The sequence below is a fragment of the Bufo gargarizans genome, chromosome 1, assembly GCF_014858855.1.
Source record: "Bufo gargarizans isolate SCDJY-AF-19 chromosome 1, ASM1485885v1, whole genome shotgun sequence".
Lineage (NCBI taxonomy): Eukaryota > Metazoa > Chordata > Amphibia > Anura > Bufonidae > Bufo > Bufo gargarizans.
This window is the reverse complement of record NC_058080.1, coordinates 286,163,326-286,183,574: the sequence shown is the minus strand read 5'-3', so window position 1 is coordinate 286,183,574 and position 20,249 is coordinate 286,163,326. Positions and strand designations below refer to the sequence as shown.

General features: G+C 42.6%; 1 protein-coding gene across 1 annotated transcript; it reads right to left on the bottom strand.

Annotated features, from left to right (window-relative positions):
* Positions 1–3,099: 3,099 nt before the first annotated feature.
* LOC122926890 (C-X-C motif chemokine 10-like) lies at positions 3,100–12,058 on the bottom strand. Its single transcript, XM_044278411.1, has 4 exons — positions 11,939–12,058; positions 7,031–7,166; positions 6,117–6,197; positions 3,100–4,312 (listed from the first exon to the last, which is right to left on the bottom strand). The coding sequence occupies exons 1-4, from the start codon at positions 12,003–12,005 to the stop codon at positions 4,291–4,293; spliced, it is 306 nt and encodes a 101-aa protein (XP_044134346.1). The 5' UTR covers positions 12,006–12,058; the 3' UTR covers positions 3,100–4,290.
* Between the last annotated feature and the right edge of the window lie 8,191 nt (positions 12,059–20,249).

Below are 20,249 nucleotides of genomic sequence, written 5' to 3'. Positions count from 1 at the left end.
GCACGCACAGTGAGGCAAAGACTTTTGGAAGATGGCCTGGTGTCAAGAAGGGCAGCAAAGAAGCCACTTCTCTCCCCCCCAAAAAATCTGGGACACAACGATCTTCTGCAGAAAATATGGTGAATGGACTGCTGAGGACTGGGGCAAAGTCATATTCTCCAATGAAGCCTCTTTCCGATTGTTTGGGGCATCAGGAAAAAGGCTTGTCCGGAGAAGAAAAGGTGAGCGCTATCATCAGTCCTGTGTCATGCCAACAGTAAAGCATCCTGAGACCATTCATGTGTGGGGTTGCTTCTCATCCAAGGGAGTGGGCTCACTCACAATTTTGCCCCAAAACACAGCCATGAATAAAGAATGGTACCAAAACACCCTCCAACAGCAACGTCTTCCAACAATCCAACAACAGTTTGGTGAAGAACAATGCATTTTCCAGTACGATGGAGCACTGTGCCATAAGGCAAAAGTGATAACTAAGTGGCTCGGGGACCAAAACGTTGACATTTTGGGTCCATGGCCTGGAAACTCCCCAGATCTTAATCCCATTGAGAATTTGTGGTCAATCCTCAAGAGGCGGGTGGACAAACAAAAACCCACTAATTGTGACAAACTCCAAGAAGTGATTATGAAAGAATGGGTTGCTATCAGTCAGGAATTGGCCCAGAAGTTGATTGAGAGTATGCCCAGTCGAATTGCAGAGGTCATGAAAAAGAAGGGCCAACACTGCAAATACTGACTCTTTGCATAAATGTCATGTAATTGTCGATAAAAGCCTTTGAAAGCCTTTGCGTGTAATTATATTTCACTACATCACAGAAACAACTGAAACAAAGATCTGAAAGCAGTTTATCAGCAAACTTTGTGAAAACGAATATTTGTGTCATTCTCAAAACTTTTGGCCACGACTGTACATTTGAAACCTCCATTTTCAAAATTTTCTGAATCGCTATTTTCTGGCAGCTATAACTTTTTATATTTCTGTCTACAGAGCTGTACGAGAGCTTGTTTTTTGCATGACAAACTATCGTTTTTATTGCTGCACACTTTTGTGATGTAATGACACTGGGAGCATCAGGTCCTGCTTCTTCCAGTGCGGAGCGAGTGCTCCTGAGACTGCACTATAGTGGATGGAGCAGGGGTGTGTGGGTCTGGGGGCATTATAGAAACTGGGGGCACTACAGGGAAGCTACTATAAATACTTGGGACAATATGGTGGGCATTATACTGAGGGCACTACAGAGGGGCATTATACATTCAAAGAGTTTTCTTTATTTTCATGACTATGAAAATTGTAGATTCACACTGAAGGCATCAAAACTATGAATTAACACATGTGGAATTATATACATTTCAAAAAAGTGTGAAACAACTGAAAATATGTCATATTCTAGGTTCTTCAAAGTAGCCACCTTTTGGTTTGATTATTGCTTTGCACACTCTTGGCATTCTCTTGATGAGCTTAAAGAGGTAGTCATCTGAAATGGTCTTCCAACAGTCTTGAAGGAGTTCCCAGAGATGCTTAGCACTTGTTGGCCCTCTTGCCTTCACTCTGCGGTACAGCTCACCCCAAACCATCTCGATTGGGTTCAGGTCCGGTGACTGTGAAGGCCAGGTCATCTGGCGCAGCACCCCATCACTCTCCTTCATGGTCAAATAGTCCTTACACAGCCTGGAGGTGTGTTTGGGGTCATTGTCCTGTTGAAAAAAAAATGATGGTCCAACTAAACGCAAACCGGATGGAATAGCATGCCACTGCAAGATGCTGTGGTAGCCATGCTGGTTCAGTATGCCTTCAACTTTGAATAAATCCCCAACAGTGTCACCAGCAAAGCACCCCCACACCATCACACCTCCTCCTCCATGCTTCACGGTGGGAACCAGGCATGTAGAGTCCATCCGTTCACCTTTTCTGCGTCGCACAAAGACACGGTGGTTGGAACCAAAGATCTCAAATTTTTTTGACTCATCAGACCAATGCACAGATTTCCACTGGTCTAATGTCCATTCCTTGTGTTCTTTAGCCCAAACAAGTCTCTTCTGCTTGTTGCCTGTCCTTAGCAGTGGTTTCCTAGCAGATATTCTACCATGAAGGCCTGATTCACACAGTCTCCTCTTAACAGTTGTTCTAGAGATGTGTCTGTGTGGCATTGATGTGCTGCTAGAACTCTGTGTGGCATTGACCTGGTCTCTAATCTGAGCTGCTGTTAACCTGCGATTTCTGAGGCTGGTGACTCGGATTAATTTATCCTCCACAGCAGAGGTGACTCTTGGTCTTCCTTTCCTGGGGCGGTCCGCATGTGAGCCAGTTTCTTTGTAGTGCTTGATGGTTTTTGTGACTGCACTTGGGGACACTTTCAAAGTTTTCCCAATTTTTCGGACTGACTGACCTTCATTTCTTAAAGTAACTAATTCTAACAGTCTATTCAGTAGGACTATCAGCTGTGTATCCACCTGACTTCTCCACAACGCAACTGATGGTCCCAACCCCATTTATAAGGCAAGAAATCCCACTTATTAAACCTGACAGGGCACACCTGTGAAGTGAAAACCATTTCAGACGACTACCTCTTGAAGCTTATCAAGAGAAAGCCAAGAGTGTGCAAAGCAGTAATCAAAGCAAAAGGTGGCTACTTTGAAGATCCTAGAATATGACATATTTTCAGTTGTTTCACACTTTTTTGTCATGTATATAATTCCACATGTGTTAATTCATAGTTTTGATGCCTTCAGTGTGAATCTACAATTTTCATAGTCATGAAAATAAAGAAAACTCTTTGAATGAGAAGGTGTGTCCAAACTTTTGGTCTGTACTGTATATACTGAGGGCACTGTAGGACGCATAATATATTCTTAGGGCACTGCAGAGGTTGGGGTTTAAAAAGTCAATGAAATTCAGCCACTTTTAATGGCTATTAAAAATGGATGCAAAACTGATCAAAACAAACATTAAAAACAGATAGACAGACGGATGCACACAATGATGTAAAATGACTATGAAAAACTGACAGTTTATCTATTTTTAATTTCTAGACTCATTGAAAAGGCACATAGTTTGTGGAAAAACATTCAACATTTTTAGGCGCAAAATCAGCACAAAGCATGAAAGTAATGAGAACATTTTTATTAAGGTTAATTAAAGATATACAGGTATTAAACTGTAAATAGCAAATTAAAACTGGTTGAAAAGTATTTTTAAGCTAGTATAGTTTTGGTTTAAAATTTCTTATAAATAATATATGTATATACAAAGCTCATTTATAATTCACAGCATGAGTACTTCCTTGGAAGTGTCAAATGTAATTCACAGTATGACCTATATACCTTACCACCAAGTACATATCTAGCAACCTTGTATTAATGGAGTTTCCAGTAATTAAGCAAGTGCCCACAACCTGACCCCTGAAATAGAAGATTCATACTTACGTACTCCATACCACCAAGGTCCTCCGTGTTTCCCCCACTGTCTCCATCTTCCAGTCCCTGCACTGTTTACATTCTGCAGTGACTGATTGTGGTCACATCACTGCTCAAGCCAGTCATTGGCTGCATTGCCAGAAACAGTGCTGGGACTGGAAGATGGAGACAGTGGAAGCAGTGCTGAAGACCGGAATAACATGAAGCAGGTAAGTATGAATCTCCTATTTCAGGGGGCAGGCTGCTGGCACTTGCTTAAAAATCAATATTACTGGGAAAACCCCTTTAAGGGTCTGTTCACACTAGCATCATGGCTTATTGTCCTTATCATCGTAATTTCCTTTGTTGCCTAGTGATGTATCTCAAGAGTCATGCAGCCATCCCTATTGAGCATGCTAGTGTTGATATGAAGAATATATACCTCCAAACAATTTAATTTAGTGGTACAACGAAAGGTCAAGATCATTAATAATAATTTTATTATTATTTGTCGTTAATCTCTTTCTTCTTCTACGGTATACTGTTCAACTATCATTTTGAACACTCAGAAATGAGCAAATTGGGAAGATTATTGGTCAGTACATATGCACCCGTACATGTAACCACTTGTGGATCACCGATATCTGCCATGGTTTGCTGCAGGTGTGGGCGAAGCACATAAAACCAAATGATGGTAATCTGCATGTGGTTACAGCTGTAGCCAAACGATAACATATTGATTTCTACCCATTTACCATTCATTATGCCTGTGAAGTAACCTCTAAAAATACTAGTAACTGCTTCATTATAGCACCTTTTCTTCAAGATAATGCAAAGAAAATATTTCTTGATCCACATATTGAAATGTATTCTTGACTGTTACGTGGTTTTGCTTGAACTTCATGGTTTTATTCCTTTTTTTCTGCCAAAGGGATAACACAAAGAAATTAATGATAGATGGCATAGATATTTCTGTAGATCAGTAAGGGACCCTTCACACTTGGCAGATTGGATTGCCGAATTTTTTTTTGACTATATCAGATCTAATCACCTGAATAAGGCTTGCAGAAATCCATGTGCTTGCCGGCAAAACAGACCCATTCAGTTAAATGGAACTGATTTTCAATCACAGAAAAATCTGCCATGTGTGAAGGCACCCTTACAAATAAGAATCAGGTCAAATAAAGGGGTTTGCCAACTTTTTTATACTGATGACATCCTCAGAATAGGTCATCAGTATCTGATCGGTGGGGGTCCAACACCCGAGACACCCTGCCTATCAGCTGTTTGAAGAGACTGTGGTGCTCCAGTGAATTCTGCTGCCTCCTCACACCTTACCAAACACATACATTGCTATACATTGTATACTAGAGATGCTTGGTATTGCAGCTCAGCCCCATTCCCTTGAATGGGACTGAGCTGCACCTAGGTCATGTGACCGATGACATCACTGGCCCAGGGTAAACTTTAAGAAGACCGGAGCGCTCACCGGAGTACCACAGACTTCTCAAACAGCTGATCAGTAGGGGTCCCACGTGTTGGACACCCATGATCAGATATTGATGACCATATGAAGAGGATAAGTCATCAGTATTAAAACATCAGAAAACTCTTTTAACCTGTGACAAGATAAATTTCAATTGCTTATGGGCCCAAATGCAGATATATTACGGGACCTCAACCTACCATGTGTCATTTAGGTCTCTTGCACACAAACGTTTTAATTTCCTGTTTATGCTAAGTTTTTTGCGTTCCGTATACAAACCGTATACGGAGCCATTCATTTCAATGGATCCGCCAAAAAAAAGGAAGGTACTCCGTATGTCTTCCATTTTCGTTTTTCTGTTCCGTTCAAAGATAGAACATGTCCTATTATTGTCCGCATAACGGACAAGAATAGTACTGGTCTATCAGGGGCCAGCTGTTCCGTTCCACAAAAAAACGGAATGCACACGGACGTCATCTGTATTTTTTGCGGATCTGTTTTTTGTGGACCACAAAATACTGAAAAAGTCATACGGTTGTGTGCAAGAGGCTTTATAATACGAGTATCTTCTTATGTGGCAAGGGAACTCTAAGCCTTCATGGTCTGGGTACATATGCAACCTTTGTACCTTCTACAGCTACACCCTTACATTATCCAGTATGGTGATCTAATGGTTAGCACTTCTACCTTGCACTACTTGGGTCCTGAGTTTAAGTGATAGCTTACTTGACCCTATAGTGTTTCTGAGATTAATGTAACCCCATTGGGACAGGGACTAATGTGGAGACAATCTCTGTGCAGAGTAAGCAATGATATAGTAAATATAGATATAGGTTGCAACTAGACATGTTGAAACATCCAAAGTCGATTCGCGTTAAAACTTCGTTTGAATACTGTACGGAGCAAGAGTTTCGTTCAGTATTAGAATGTATTGGCTCAGATGAGCCGAAGTTATTACTTCGCGAAGACTCGTGAGACGTTGGGTAATAAATTCATAAATTAATTTCTCCTGTTAAAAATCTGAATAGAGTGGTAATGCACATGTGTGCCCAACCACTGCTCCATTCACTGTCTATGGGCATAACCATGTACAGTGTTATAACAAATATTTGTTCATATTATATATTTGAGAAATGCTGAATAATGATTATTTTATGGGGTCTAGATTTATGTTAAATCCTTACAACTGCTTGTAGCAATTTATTCAAAACTGAATGCACGTTGAAAGCTTTGTACTTACTGAATTAGACGAGGAAACATGTTTTTAAACCACTTTGCTTCTGGATCAATGCATACAGCCTGATCATTTTTTGTTCTTATGCTAGAAGAGAATGATATATTATTTAGTTAATAGCATTATTTTTAGAAATGAATGAACCAAAAGAATCCTTTCATACACATAGCTATATTACAGCTCCTTGTATGAGCTGTATATTTAGAGCAAAAGGCACACAAGTAGATTTTGTATTGTGGGCCAGGAGCTTTAATATGGCCATGTACATGAAGTCTAAAGCTTTAGGCTAATTTCACACCTCTGGTGTGAAATTTAGTTATGCTGTTTCGGCAGACAAATGGAGAATCGCCCAGACCAAACCGCCGCATGCAGCGGTTTGTGTACTGCCGACTTTCCACTTCTTGGCCGAAAAAGCGTAAAGATCTTCGGCGGACCCCACTATACTTAATGGGGCCTGCTGGAATTCACAACGGACATATGAAAGTAGCCTTCCATCAGTTATTGCGAGCTAAAACCCGGACATAAAAGAGAAAGATCTATTATGCACCTGTTCTTTGTTTAGAGCCTAGTTTTGGCTCAAAATCACTTATGGAAATCACTGACCGAACATTCAATGTGTTAATAAGGCATTAGGCCTCTTTCACATGGTCGGTATTTGGTCAATATTTTTCATCAGTATATGTAACTCAAAGCTGAGAAAAACTGTCATGGAAAGATTATGTCCTGTGTTTTGAACTCTCTCCTGGTTTTGGCTTACAAATATTGATAATTAAAAAAAGCACTGCTGTGTGAAAGTGGGCCTTCTTCATTTTAGTATATCAATTTACTATTTACTGCTGCACCAACCACTGAGCAGATGACTGACCCTTAATTCTAGTATTGTCAATAATTTACAGATATGTAGAAGTTTTTATACTTACACAATCTCGGTCATTGGACAATAAACTCGTGAAGGTATTAGTTCAATCTTCTTAATCATATGCTTTCCTACGGGGTCCATTGTCACTTTACGACACCTACATCTCCCACCTGGCAGACTCGGGTCTAGCTGTGCACCTAAAATCACACATGATTTTTTTTTTAAGTGTAGGTATGTATCGATGTAAATCTAAAAGAAAATACTAAGATATGACATTTACATACAATTATATATGCTAATTACACATGGAAACTAGATATTGTACCCATTATAGTCTGATAAATAGAGAAACCCTAATTTGCAGGTGCATTGCCATGCCTGAAAATCAAATGTAATGCAACAGCACTCTGAAAGCACAGAATATATAAACTAATGCTATACTTATTATATGAATAAACATGAGGATCTTAGCAAATGTATTTGGATAAAAATCCACCATCCACAAGTTGACCTCATTTGAATGGGAACCTACTCTACATTTTGTATTTTCAGCCATTTGTCTTTGCAGTGTTCATTTGGAGATGTTGCTGTCTCCATTTTGGTTGTGCACTACTGACTAACCTACCTACTTCAGAGTACTTCTTAAAAACCTACCTAAACTGCAATACTCAATGTTCGGTATTGGAGGGGTCACCTAAGTTCCAAAGGTCAATGCTACCACTGCATAAATTGGCACAGACGGTTTGGAAAGAGGCTAAATCACTGGCCAAATAAATTTACAGAGGTTGTCTCAGACATACTGTATATACACAGACACACACAAATTTATATGAGCCTTCACAGCAGATTGCTGTGTAGCAGTACTCTGGCATGGTCACTACACAATGTACAGAACCTTGTGCTTATGGCTCCATCCAATTTATTGTTCTCTGTGCCGGCAGCTGCCCAAACCAGCTGTTCTGTGCGGGTGCTGGGTGTTGGACCCCCCGATCAGATATTGATAAAGTAAATGCCATTAATATTAAGTACCAAGTAACATTTTAATGAACTACCATTTGATGGCTGTATTTATCGAGGAAGCACTATTGTATCTATAAGAAGATATTTACTATGGGACATTTTAGGGGGGGGGGGGGGGCATTATCTGAATTGCGCTATTTATTATAGATCGCTATCTGTAGCGCTATTTATTATAGATCGCTATCTGTATGGTGCTACTTATTCTGCACCGTTTGCAGAGAACTAGCTGTACTGATTATGCTAAGTTTCTTGGTATGTGTCATTTTTTCTCAGAATCTCTATATGTGCAACTACTTTAGGGGACACTGATTGTATTGCAGTATTATTCGAGGGGACTATAGTTATTATTTATGCATCATAGTATTTGTGAGCACTGAGAAGCACAGCTAGCATGTAAATGAGGGCAGGCCCTGACTGAGATTAGAAACAAAAGGGAATAGCAGGACATCACTATTTTATCAGCAATACCTTATTTGGAGACACTAATCGACATAGCATCAACATTATTGAGGGTTAAAGGTGTTATCCAATACTAAAAACTGCCCCCCCCCCCCCATATGCCAGGCTCCTCACAGGGAATATACTTATCCTGCTCCCTGCGCCGCTCCTGGTTCCCACACCGCCACTGCTGCTTCTCCCCATGCCCGGATGAAAACTGGTGTCGGGTGGGAAAGCAGCCAATGGCAGATGGGGACAGGGACAAGCCTCCCTAGTGTCACCCATGATGCTAGGGAGGCTTGTCCCTGTTCCCTCCTGCCATTGGATTCTCCCCCTGACACAGGATGTTTTCATCTGGGCACAAGGAGAAGCAGCAGTGGCGGTGCGGGGACCAGGAGCAGCGCAGGGAGTGGGAAGTATATTCCCCGTGAGGGGCCTGGCATATGGGGGGGGGGGGGGTAGTTTTTAGTATTGGATAACTCTTTTAATAACATTTAATGGCAGCAAGAATAGTATTACAGGTAGCAACAGGATGAATATTACTGTGGGTGCTGGATGGATAGTTTGTAGCGGACTGTGGTTGGTAGAAAAACAAGGAGCCAAAGATGTCTGTGGGTCACAGGCTAGTCACAACTGGAAGTTGTCATCCCGTTAAGGGCCAGAAGGAGAAGAAGTGGAAAAATAAATGGCTCCAATCAGAGAGGACATCATCTGTGACTCAAACAGTTTAATCCTCAGCATGATGGTGGTCTGAAGACTTGAGTGCCAATATTTTAATACATTTTATTTTTATACAACAATATTTGTATACATTTTTTGCATAATAATATTATCCAATTAATGTCTCCATACTATTCAGTCATGGTATTGCCGTATTGTTCATAGTGTGGTGGAATTGTTCAACCAAAATACTGTATGGTAGTATTATCGTATGGTATGGCAGCGTTCATAAGTTACTTCATTGTGGTGTTACCGTATTTAATTATGATATGGTGGTATTATTCAATTATCGTATGGTTGATAATAATCAGTCATGGTAGGGAAGTGTCATTCCAGTACTTTATTGTAGTACTACCTAGTCATGATATTGTAATATGTAGCTGTATGTATGGTGAACTTATGTACTTTTACTGATCATTTGTCTAAAAATTAAATTTTTTTCACCAATACAATGGATAAAATAAAAAAGTTAACAGTAATTTCATTGCATACCATTGATTCTTCCCTTCATTATTACACGGTAATTATGATTACGGTGAACCAAAAATTAGATATTTCAATAACTGGTTGACTGTGCATATGGTAGGTCTTTAATGGAACATGCAAAATGTTAGCACTTGGGCCAGCATTATCTGTAAATACAGTCCTGACTGTACCTGCCTGTCTGATTTTACACAGAGGCTTGGAGTTTTATTAACTATGAACTATTTCACTTTTAGGGGTGACAATTATTAGCTGTCCCTTTATTAAAGGGAATGTCTTATGTATTTAAATATAGTTTCATTCATCACAAACCAATTGCAAGTCTGTAAAAGATAAATAATACTGAGACAGAAGGGACACTTCCACCAGAAAGGGGTATTTTTTAAATGCAATATTCATAGAAAGCACATTTATTTTTAGTTTTCACTATTTGCATTTTATTTTGGCAGTATGCCATTAAAAATCAAATACAACATATTGTCCTTCCATAGCAGCACAGAGAAGTAAAACACCTGTATAGATACTGTAAGAAAAGGCCCTATTATACCTGTAGATAAAGCAGGCGATTGTCAGGAGGGAAGTGTTCTATCCTGGCAATTGCCTGCTCGCAAGCAGATGAGACCATTGCTATTACAGGCAGCGATCTCCTCCTCAGTATGGGGAAGGGTAATCACTAATGCCGTTGCTCATCCCCATACAGAATCATTGTTTGCCGGCAACAGTACTGATTATACAGCACGATCTGCCGCCAGCAAATGATTATTTTTAAACATGTTGAAAGACTCTGATTACCCAATGAACGAGTGTGTGGGGGGCAAATTACTTAATGGGGGCAGTGTGGGGGGCAGTATTACTAATGAGGGCATTCTAGAAGGGAATTACTATTGGTGGGACTATGAGGAGTACTATTACTAGGGGGAAGATTATCTGTATGGCACTTATTTTTCTTCAGGATAGTATTTGGGGGTACTGGGGGGCATAGTAAGCAGCAGGATAACACTGTGGGGGCTTCAGCTTGGAGGATGATGATAGAAATGTGAGGAAGCTAAGATGTCTGTGTGTCACACTCTGCAGAGACGAGGCGGCTGAGAGAAGTTGTTCTGACCGAATGAAGAAGATGATGACAGAGAAGATCTACATCAGAGGAGATGTCACCTGGAAGGCCCTGGATGTAAGAGGGTATGTGCTGCTGTATAGCAAGTAGAACCAAAATGCAGTGTATGGGGGTGGGGGGTGGACTTAGAGATTTGGGCCATATTCATTGGGGCTTGTGCCCCGGATCTTTTTCGACCCTAGCAATGCCCCTGATAGTATGTCAACTCTATTGTTCTTTTGGGCTAGCTGAAAGTGCACACAATAGAGCACTGCATTGATTAATGTAATGCTCTAATTGAGTCACACTCCCCTCTCTTTTCTCAGTGATAGCAGGACTAAGGACTTAACAGTTAAAGGGGTTGTCCGGGTTCAGAGCTGAACCCGGACATACCCTTATTTTCACCCAGGCAGCCCCCCTGAGGCTAGCATCGGAGCATCTCATGCTCCGATGCGCTCCCTTGCCCTGAGCTAAATCACGCAGGGCAAGCTATCTTTTATTTACAATAACACACTGCCGGGCGGAAACTTCTGCCCGACAGTGTGTTCGGTGATGTCACCGGCTCTGATGGGCGGGCTTTAGCACTGCCCTAGCCTTTTTGCTAGCTAGAGTAGCGCTAAATCCTGCCCATCAGTGCCAGTGATGTCACCGGGCTTCCTGGCAGCCCCAAGGAAATTTAGCGCAGGGCAAAGGAGGGTATGTTTACACAGTTAAAATCTGCCACTCATTAAGAAAATGGGTGTTTTCCACTGCTAAATCAACATTCAGAACACCAACATGTAACCTGTGACTGAGACTGTCTACTGTGCTAAAAGTCCAAAAAAGCAGGAGGTTAAAGACTCACAGGAAGTAGAAAAACATATTTAAAAAAATGATGTCCATTTACCTTTTTTATTTACAAAAATACATAAAATAGTTACATATATGTTATTAATATGTGATCATTTATATATATATATATATATATATATATATATATTTCACGCTAGTCAACAAAAAAAGCATTTATATATATATATATACACATATATATATATATATATGCATACATATATATATATATTTATATCATATAGTATAAATAATTACTGCTGCAATAAGAAATACATATCTGTGAAAATCATTTCTGAAATGGGAAATGATACTTTATTGGCATCCTATATTACCAAACTATGAAAAAGCAGATGCTTGTTAAAAATGTGATGACCTACTCACCGGCTACACCTTGAATCCAGAAATGCAGTCCCAGCAGACAAACTACAGCCAAAAATGTTCCTTTCATTTTCAAATCTGCAGTAAATACAACAACTGGTATCAGCTCTTCTGCTCTGTGACCTGCTGCACTTGTCCCTTCTATTTATCCCCCAAAACAAGGAAGTTTGTATCGAAAGTGTTGCACCAGCTTCTCTTTCCAAAATATGCTAAACCAGCATCCCACCACTATTTTTCAATTAATGAAAAAAAAAGAACCCCCCCAACCTCCAGTAAACTTTATTTTATTTTTCCTACAACTTGATTTAATATTCATTTGCATTATGTTTTATTACATGTGAATCTGGCTCAGTGTCACTCATTTGTCTACTTATTGTTCTATGCCTTGTTTTAAAGGGGTTGTCCTGGCTTTTACTATTGATGACCTATCCTCAGGATAGGTCATCAATATCAGATCGGCGAGGGTCCGACACCCAGCACCCCTGCCGATCAAATGTATGAGGAGCCGGTCTTTGACAAAGCAGCAGTGAACAGGAAGAGAGACAAGAGATGGCACATGCGCACTGCGAGAGCCGTCTCCTCATACAACTGATCGGCAGGGATGCTGGGTATCGGACCCTCACCGATCTAATATTGATGACCTATCCTGAGGATAGGTCATCAATATTAAAAGCCCTGACAACCACTTTAAATCATTGCGAGCCTTGGCCCAGGGCTGGATTGGCCATAGATTGTACAGGGAAATTTCCTGGTGGGCTGATTCACAGGGCACCACCTGAGCCCTCCTCACAGCCATTGGCTAGTTACATAACGATCTGATGCCCTCACCATTTATTAATGCTAGGAGAATCAGGTGCTTATACACATGGACAGCGGCCACAGGGGCCCTCTTAAATTCAACTGTATCAAAGTTTTCAGAATGGTAATACAGTTGAATACTGCAGCAGGAGCTACACTATTTTGTGATGCGCTGTGGTACTGGGTTTTGTTTGGGCTGTATTGTATGCTGCTCTGTGGTACTTGGGTCCTCTAGGGCAGCTTTTTGTGCTGTAGTATTTGGTTTTGCTGGGGCGGTATTTTGTGTTACACTAAGGTACTGCTGGTCCTGTCTACTTCTATTGTCTCTGCCTACTTGTGTTGCCTGCCTTCTGTCAATTTGGACTCACGTACAACATGGGGCCACTTTCATTTTTGTTTCCAGGGCCACTTTTAGTTCCCAGTGCTCCCCTTCCTTGGTCTCATTAAAGACAATTACCTTTAGAAAAGAGTGACAAACTGGCAAAATACCTGTAAGGAACCATTTGGTGGCACCTAGTTAGAAATGGAGAGTAGTGGCAAGACTGAAATAGATTGGAATAGTGGTTCCTTTGAACAAATTGGAGATGGCCACAAGGCTGATGGTGCAGGTTATCTAGGACAAAAATTAACACAAAAAAATTCAGCATCTTTCTTTTTATTAGATTCCCATCATATATATAAAACAACAACGTTTTGGCTTATAGTAAGCTGTACTCAAGCCATGGCTGGAGTTATGAACCTAGGGCTCTCAGTTCAAACATTATGTCCCTCTCAGTCTGAGACAAGTGGCAATAGTTGGCATGTTGATGAACAGGGGGCATCACACAATCATCCCACATCATCAGATTTTTTAGGTTTCATATGGGTAAAAAGCGTTGCTTTCAATCTGGCCTTTATGCCCTTCCCCATGCCACAGACTGGAGCTAGGTGCTTAAAAATTGGATCATCTGCAATGCAACCTTCTACTACATTAATTTTTATAATCTTACGGCTTGTCCTTCTGTTGTTGGAATACCATTGTTGGGGAATGTAGATTAAAGAGGGTGTCCCAACTGCACAGCTTTTTCTTAGTATGAGGCTTCCCTGTGGATCAGGTGATTCCAAGAGATCCAGCATTTTAACATGTGAAATGTTGCTGCTATAACTGGACCTCCCATTCGATTTTTCAGAAATCAAGTTAGGTCAAAGCATGATTTTAAAATGCACTACACAGGCAATTAAAAAAACCTACAAGGTTAGCAAGGGCATAGGACTACATAGATGAAAGGTGAATGAACATGATGCAACTTGAGTAACCATTGGCTATGGCAGAGTGCCTCATTACTGTTAGATTGATGTATTGTCCTTAATGTCCTTAAAGAGCAACTGTCTCCCCAACCGCAATGCAATCTGCAGGCAGCATGTTATAGAGCAGGAGCTGAGTATATCTATCTATCTAACAGCAGATAGTCAAGAGAGTCTCCCTGTTGAAGACTTGTGTGAGAGCAGTCAGGGTTTGTACAGCCCTAACTTGCTGTAAGACAATTTAGTAGAGTCTGCTGCCTTTAGAGAGTGTGCGCTCATCTTCACTGTAAGATTCCTAGCCAGAATTATTTCTACCAAAAAGCCATCCCTGCCATGTACTCTCACGTGCTGGACAACATGCGTCGCTTCCTGCGATTCTCGCTGTGCTGCAAGGTTCACACCACAGTGGACACCTGGAGAAGCTCTTACGGTCAGGGACAGTACATGGCCTACTGGGTCAATGTTTTCTCTGGCAGCGGTGAGGCAGCACCCGGGCAAGAGGCCTGGTCCTTTTGACCCCCCCACGATTGTGTCGGCCTGGCTCCCATAGCAGGCATTTATCTGCCTCCCATTCCTCCATAGACATGTTTCCTTCCCCAACAGCAGAAGAGCACAGGGTCGCTCGCACTACCCCTTCTTCCTATCACATGTGTCAAGTCAAGCTTTGCCATGCCATGTTGGAGCTGATCGGCCTGGGCGAGAGTACCCACAAAGGCGTGCAGTTGCCGAAGTACTCTAAGCAGCAAACATCCAGCTGGCTGTCACCTTGCCGACTCCACCTGGGCAAGGCGGTCAGTGAAAATTAGCGCAGCATCCTGGCCGCTCAGAACCTGGATACAATGCTTTCTAAATAAGTACAGTGGCTTGCGCAACGTGCTGGCAAAGTCCAGAAAACTGTTCAAGCACTTCAGCCACTCTTACTTGGTGAGAAACGCTCCCCTGGATCTCAACGACAGAACGGCCTGCCGCTACACTGTTTAATCCACAATGTGCCAACTCCCTGGAATTCAACATTGCACATGCTTGAGCGTCTGTATGAACAGCGAAAAGCTGTGATCGGTTGTGTCATGCACCAGACAACCTCAGCAGCAGTGGCAGCTCATTTGAGATGCCTGTTGGTGCTGAAGCCCTTCGAGGTCCCAATGTTCGTCAGCAGGGAGAACTGCGGCATGAACGATGTCATCCCTCTCATATTTATCTTCGAACAGACGCTGACGCTCATGCAGTAGTGGACCACAGCAGAAGAAGAGCAGCTGACACATCTTGCAGTCCATCCTATAACTGGTGGGGACACAAAAGGGAATCTGCCATGGAGGGGAGGAGGATTATGAGCTGCCACTGCAAGGGGTGGAGAAACAAGAGGATGATGATGACAATGGCACCGGTCAGGACACCCAATCGGCTCAGTGGGGGGCAGAGTCAGAAAGAAGAGGCTCCTCTGGCACACTAGCCAGAATGGCAACCTGTATGCTTACGCAGTGACAGGCGTATCGTTGATAAGCAGTCTGATGATTACTGAGTAGCCATGCTTTTAGACCCTCATTATCAAGGCAAAACGGAGGAATTTTTTCCTCTTGCAAAAGGGACAACAAATTATGTTACGTTATTACCAGGAAACATTGTGTATACAGCTTGCCGAAGCTTATGGCGACCACACGCCTGCTGCCAGTGTGTCTGAAAGAGGCCCTTCTTCACCCCCTGTAGTCACCCCACTCGTGCCCCCACAGCAGCAGCAGCCAATTCAGTCTCCTCAACATGATGGAGCAGTTTTTCCATGTGCCGTGCCAAACTGAGGTCAGGAAGCTAAAGTGGAAAAATTCCAGGGGTATAAATACCTTTTCAAGGCATGTATAATTCATGTTGTAACATTACATCTCTGTACTGTGACATCATACTGTTCATAATCACTCTATTGTGAGGTCACTGTGTTCATTAACAATGTACTGTGACATCACTGTGTGTATTGTCTCTGTACTGTGACATCACTGTGTACAATATCCTTGTATTGTGGTGCCACTATGTGTTTACTATCCCTGTAGTGTGACATCACTGTTTATTACTGTACTGTGATAACACTGTGTGGATAATCCCTATACTGTGAAATCACCATGCACATTTTTTCATATTATTATTACATCAGTCTGCATTTCCCAACTGTACATTATCCCACTATTAATACATTGCAGCGTTCGAAGGAACATTCATTCTCGATAATCTGCCAGTGTAAATCCACCTTCAATTAAAAAAAAACTTTAAATGATACATTAACTGTGTTTTTTTAATCTCTACAAAAAATTGGTTGTAGTTCCTGGTTATTTCACATGGTAATATCTAGCTATGTATGCAGTTTCATTTCTCAGTAGTGCTGTTGAGGTCTATTCATAGACACTTTTCATTTTTCATTCATAAACATTTCACTGGAAAATCTGCAACCACCAATAACAGTAACAATTTATCCTGTCACTGCAATCCTGTATTTACTAATAATTTATTTTGCTAATTTTTATTGAAAGGGGGTTTATAGGACTTAAAGGGGTTGTGCAACTTAAGGGGCGGGGGGATCCCACCAGGGATCCCCCACCCTCTTGGGCAGACCTGCCAAGGGAAGAATGCTTACAGTCAGGTCCATAAATATTGAGACATCGACACAATTCTAACATTTCTGGTTCTATACACCACCACCATGGATTTGAAATGAAATGAACAAGATGAGCTTTAACTGCAGACTGTCAGCTTTAATTTGAGGGTATTTACATCCAAATCAGGTGAACGGTGTAGGAATTACAACAGTTTGCATATGTGCCTCCCACTTGTTAAGGGACCAAAAGTAATGGGACAGAATAATAATCATAAATCAAACTTTCACTTTTTAATACTTGGTTGCAAATTCTTTGCAGTCATTTACAGCCTGAAGTCTGGAAAGCATAGACATCACCAGACGCTGGGTTTCATCCCTGGTGATGCTATGCCAGGCCTCTACTGCAACTGTCTTCAGTTCCTGCTTGTTCTTGGGGCATTTTCCCTTCAGTTTTGTCTTCAGCAAGTGAAATGCATGCTCAATCGGATTCAGCTTAGGTGATTGACTTGGCCATTGCATAACATTCCACTTCTTTCCCTTAAAAAACTCTTTGGTTGCTTTTTCCTCCACTTGATTGACAGGGCCAGCGAGCGCTGTCCTCCTCTCGCTGGCCCTGCCTGCAGCCTCAAATCCCGGGCCTGCGCCATACCGGTCATCATTTGGCGCAGGCGCTCTGAGAGAAGGACGGCCGCTCGTTCCTCAGTGCGCCTGCGCCGATGACGTCAGCCCTACACCCGGAAGAGAAGACTTCTCTTCTGGGTGTAGGGCTGACATAATCGGCACAGGCTCACTGAGGAAGAAGCGGCCAAGCGGGCTGCAGGCAGGGCCAGCGAGAGGAGGACAGTGCTCGCTGGCCCTGTCAATCAAGTGGAGGAGGGGGCGTTTTTTCAAACAGAGGATGCGGCGGCTACCAGCAAGTCCGCCCAACTTGCTGGTAGTGAAGAAATTTACATATAATAAAAGTATGTTTTTTACTGTAATTACTGCACAGCCCGAGGTAAGAGGGGCATATATGGAATCTGCTTACATTAACAAATATAATAAGTCAAAAACTGAAAATTGGGGGTGGGGGGGGTGACAGAAGCCCTTTAAGATAGTTGAGTAGCCACATAAAGAGAGTTGTGCATGAAACAAAGCCTGTTGTGGTAAAAACCACTTTAAAACTTGCCATTATACTTTTTCTCTCTAGGTTCCACAACAGATTTTATACTGAAGCAAAATACTGACCAAATCCTAGCTGTCTGAAAGTGGCTTAAGGCCAGGGCCGTCTTTATTATTGATTGGACCCTGGGCAAAAATTTACTTGGGCCCCCTGGATCCCACCCTCCCACACCTTAGCAGGCAATCACGCCCTCCACCACAACACACACACACAAAATCCACACATCTGGTAGAGTCCAGTGAATGACTGTAAATACTTCCAGTTCTGAAGACTCCAGCGGCTCAGGATCAGTGCTCTGGGCAGCTGGGCTCAGGCTGGAAGTGGGCACCGCTCTGCAGGAAGGAGACCAGGGCTCGGCTCACCCTAGTGTTACAGTGCACCCCACAGTATGCAGTATAGCACCCTATAGTATACAGCACCACACAGTATGCAGTATAGCACCCCACACTATACAGGCCCCCCACAGTATACAGGCCCCACAGTATACAGGCCCCCACAGTATACAGGCCCCCACACAGTATACAGCCCTCCACACAGTATACAGCCCTCCACACAGTATACAGCCCTCCACACAGTATACAGCCCCCCACAGTATACAGCCCCCCACAGTATACAGGCCCCCACAGTATACAGCCCCCCCCCACAGTATACAAGCCCCCCACAGTATACAGGCCCCCACACAGTATACAGCCCTCCACACTGTATACAGCCCTCCACACTGTATACAGCCCACCACAGTATACAGGCCCCCACACAGTATACAGCCCACCACACAGTATACAGGCCCCCACAGTATACAGTCCCACACAGTATACAGGCCCCCACACAGTATACAGGCCCCACACAGTATACAGACCCCCCACAGTATACAGGCCCCCCACAGCATACAGCCCCCCACAGTATACAGGCCCCTACATAGTATACAGCACCCCACTATACAGTAGTTTACAGTATATTAACATAACAGCCCCTGTCACCTTTTTCTGATGTAATCTTCACCCAAAAAAGCTTGACAGTTAACTTCTGCAACACTCCTGGTAGGACCTGTGATGACCTCATAGCCATGTGACCAGTAATATTGCTTGGTTACTGGTCACATGGTGATGATGTCATTAAGGTCCTAGATCACAGTCTCACAGACACAGTACGCTGGCTGGAGTGCCGGCAGGCATGGCATGGCAGCACCGCCTGTGTAGCTGACAGCTTGACACCCGGGGCAGTGGCTAGCAGGGCTCAAGAGACAGCTGCCTTGGGCCCCCCAGGAGCAACTGGGCCCGGGGCAGCTGCCCCTTTTGCCCCTTGGTAAAGACGGCCCTGCTTAAGGCACAAATAAATTTGCGTCTCTGACGGTTTTCACTTGGTCAGTCAGGTCAGTTTAATCTCCTGTTAAGTTCTCTGCTATGTTCAGTAACCAAAGCCAGCAAGCAGAAAGAGACCCACCATTACTGAAGCCAGCATCAAGGCCATGTTACAGGAGTTACATATCTGTATTTAGACAGAATTCCAAACCAACGCGCAAAAATAAATAAAAATATTGGGGATAGAACAGCTAATCTGGAAGGAAAAATTGATGAATTTTCCACAGCAAATAACGCCCTAGTAGATGTAAAGAAGGAGTTGTATGATGACATGGGAGCAATAAAACTAAAGCTGGCAGATCTTAAGGATAGATCCCACCAAAATAATATTAGGTTTAGGGTATCCCTGAGACTGTACAAACCGACCAACTGAGAGACTTCTTTAATTGACTTTTCTGTCATTTTGCTACCCGATTCTGAACTGAGAAACATGATCATAGACAGGGTACATAGGACCCCTAAACCAAAATAGTCATCACCGTCCGCACCCAGAGATGTGTTGGCAGGACTGCACTTTTTTGTTTTAAAGAAAAAGTAATGGCAGCAGCTAGAAATGCAATTGATTTACCAGAGAGATTTGCTGCCATTTTTCAATTTGTAGACTTCTCGGTTGCCACTTTTAATAGAAGTCGGGAATTCTCTGCAACTACAAAACTCCTGAGAGGAAAAGGTATCTAATACAGATGGGGTTACCCGGTTAAATTAAAAGGGTTGGCCACTATAGAAGTACTTTCCACTATATTGTGGGAGGTAGGGTAAAAAAGAGTTTCCTAATATACTTTATAAAAAAAATACGAATGGTAATGTTTTTATAATGAGCCTTGCCCCCTCAGCCTCGCTCTGCGTGCAGCCAGTTCATCCATGGCTGTATGCGGCATGGAGGAGCTTTAGAGAAAGCTAGTCTACGGCTTTATTCTAACTGCACATGCGCTGCTTTTCCTAATAAGAGCAGCGCATGCCCAGTTTGCCCCTGCCACTGACACGCTCCCTGCTCCGACTCTGTCTCTACAACAGGCTTATTCCTGTCAGAGTTCGGAGCGGGAAGAAAAGTAAGAGCACGTCGGGGATCAACAGGCTACTTGACATCCTCCCAAGGTCAATAAAAAAGTATCAGGTGGGCTTTATAAAACACAA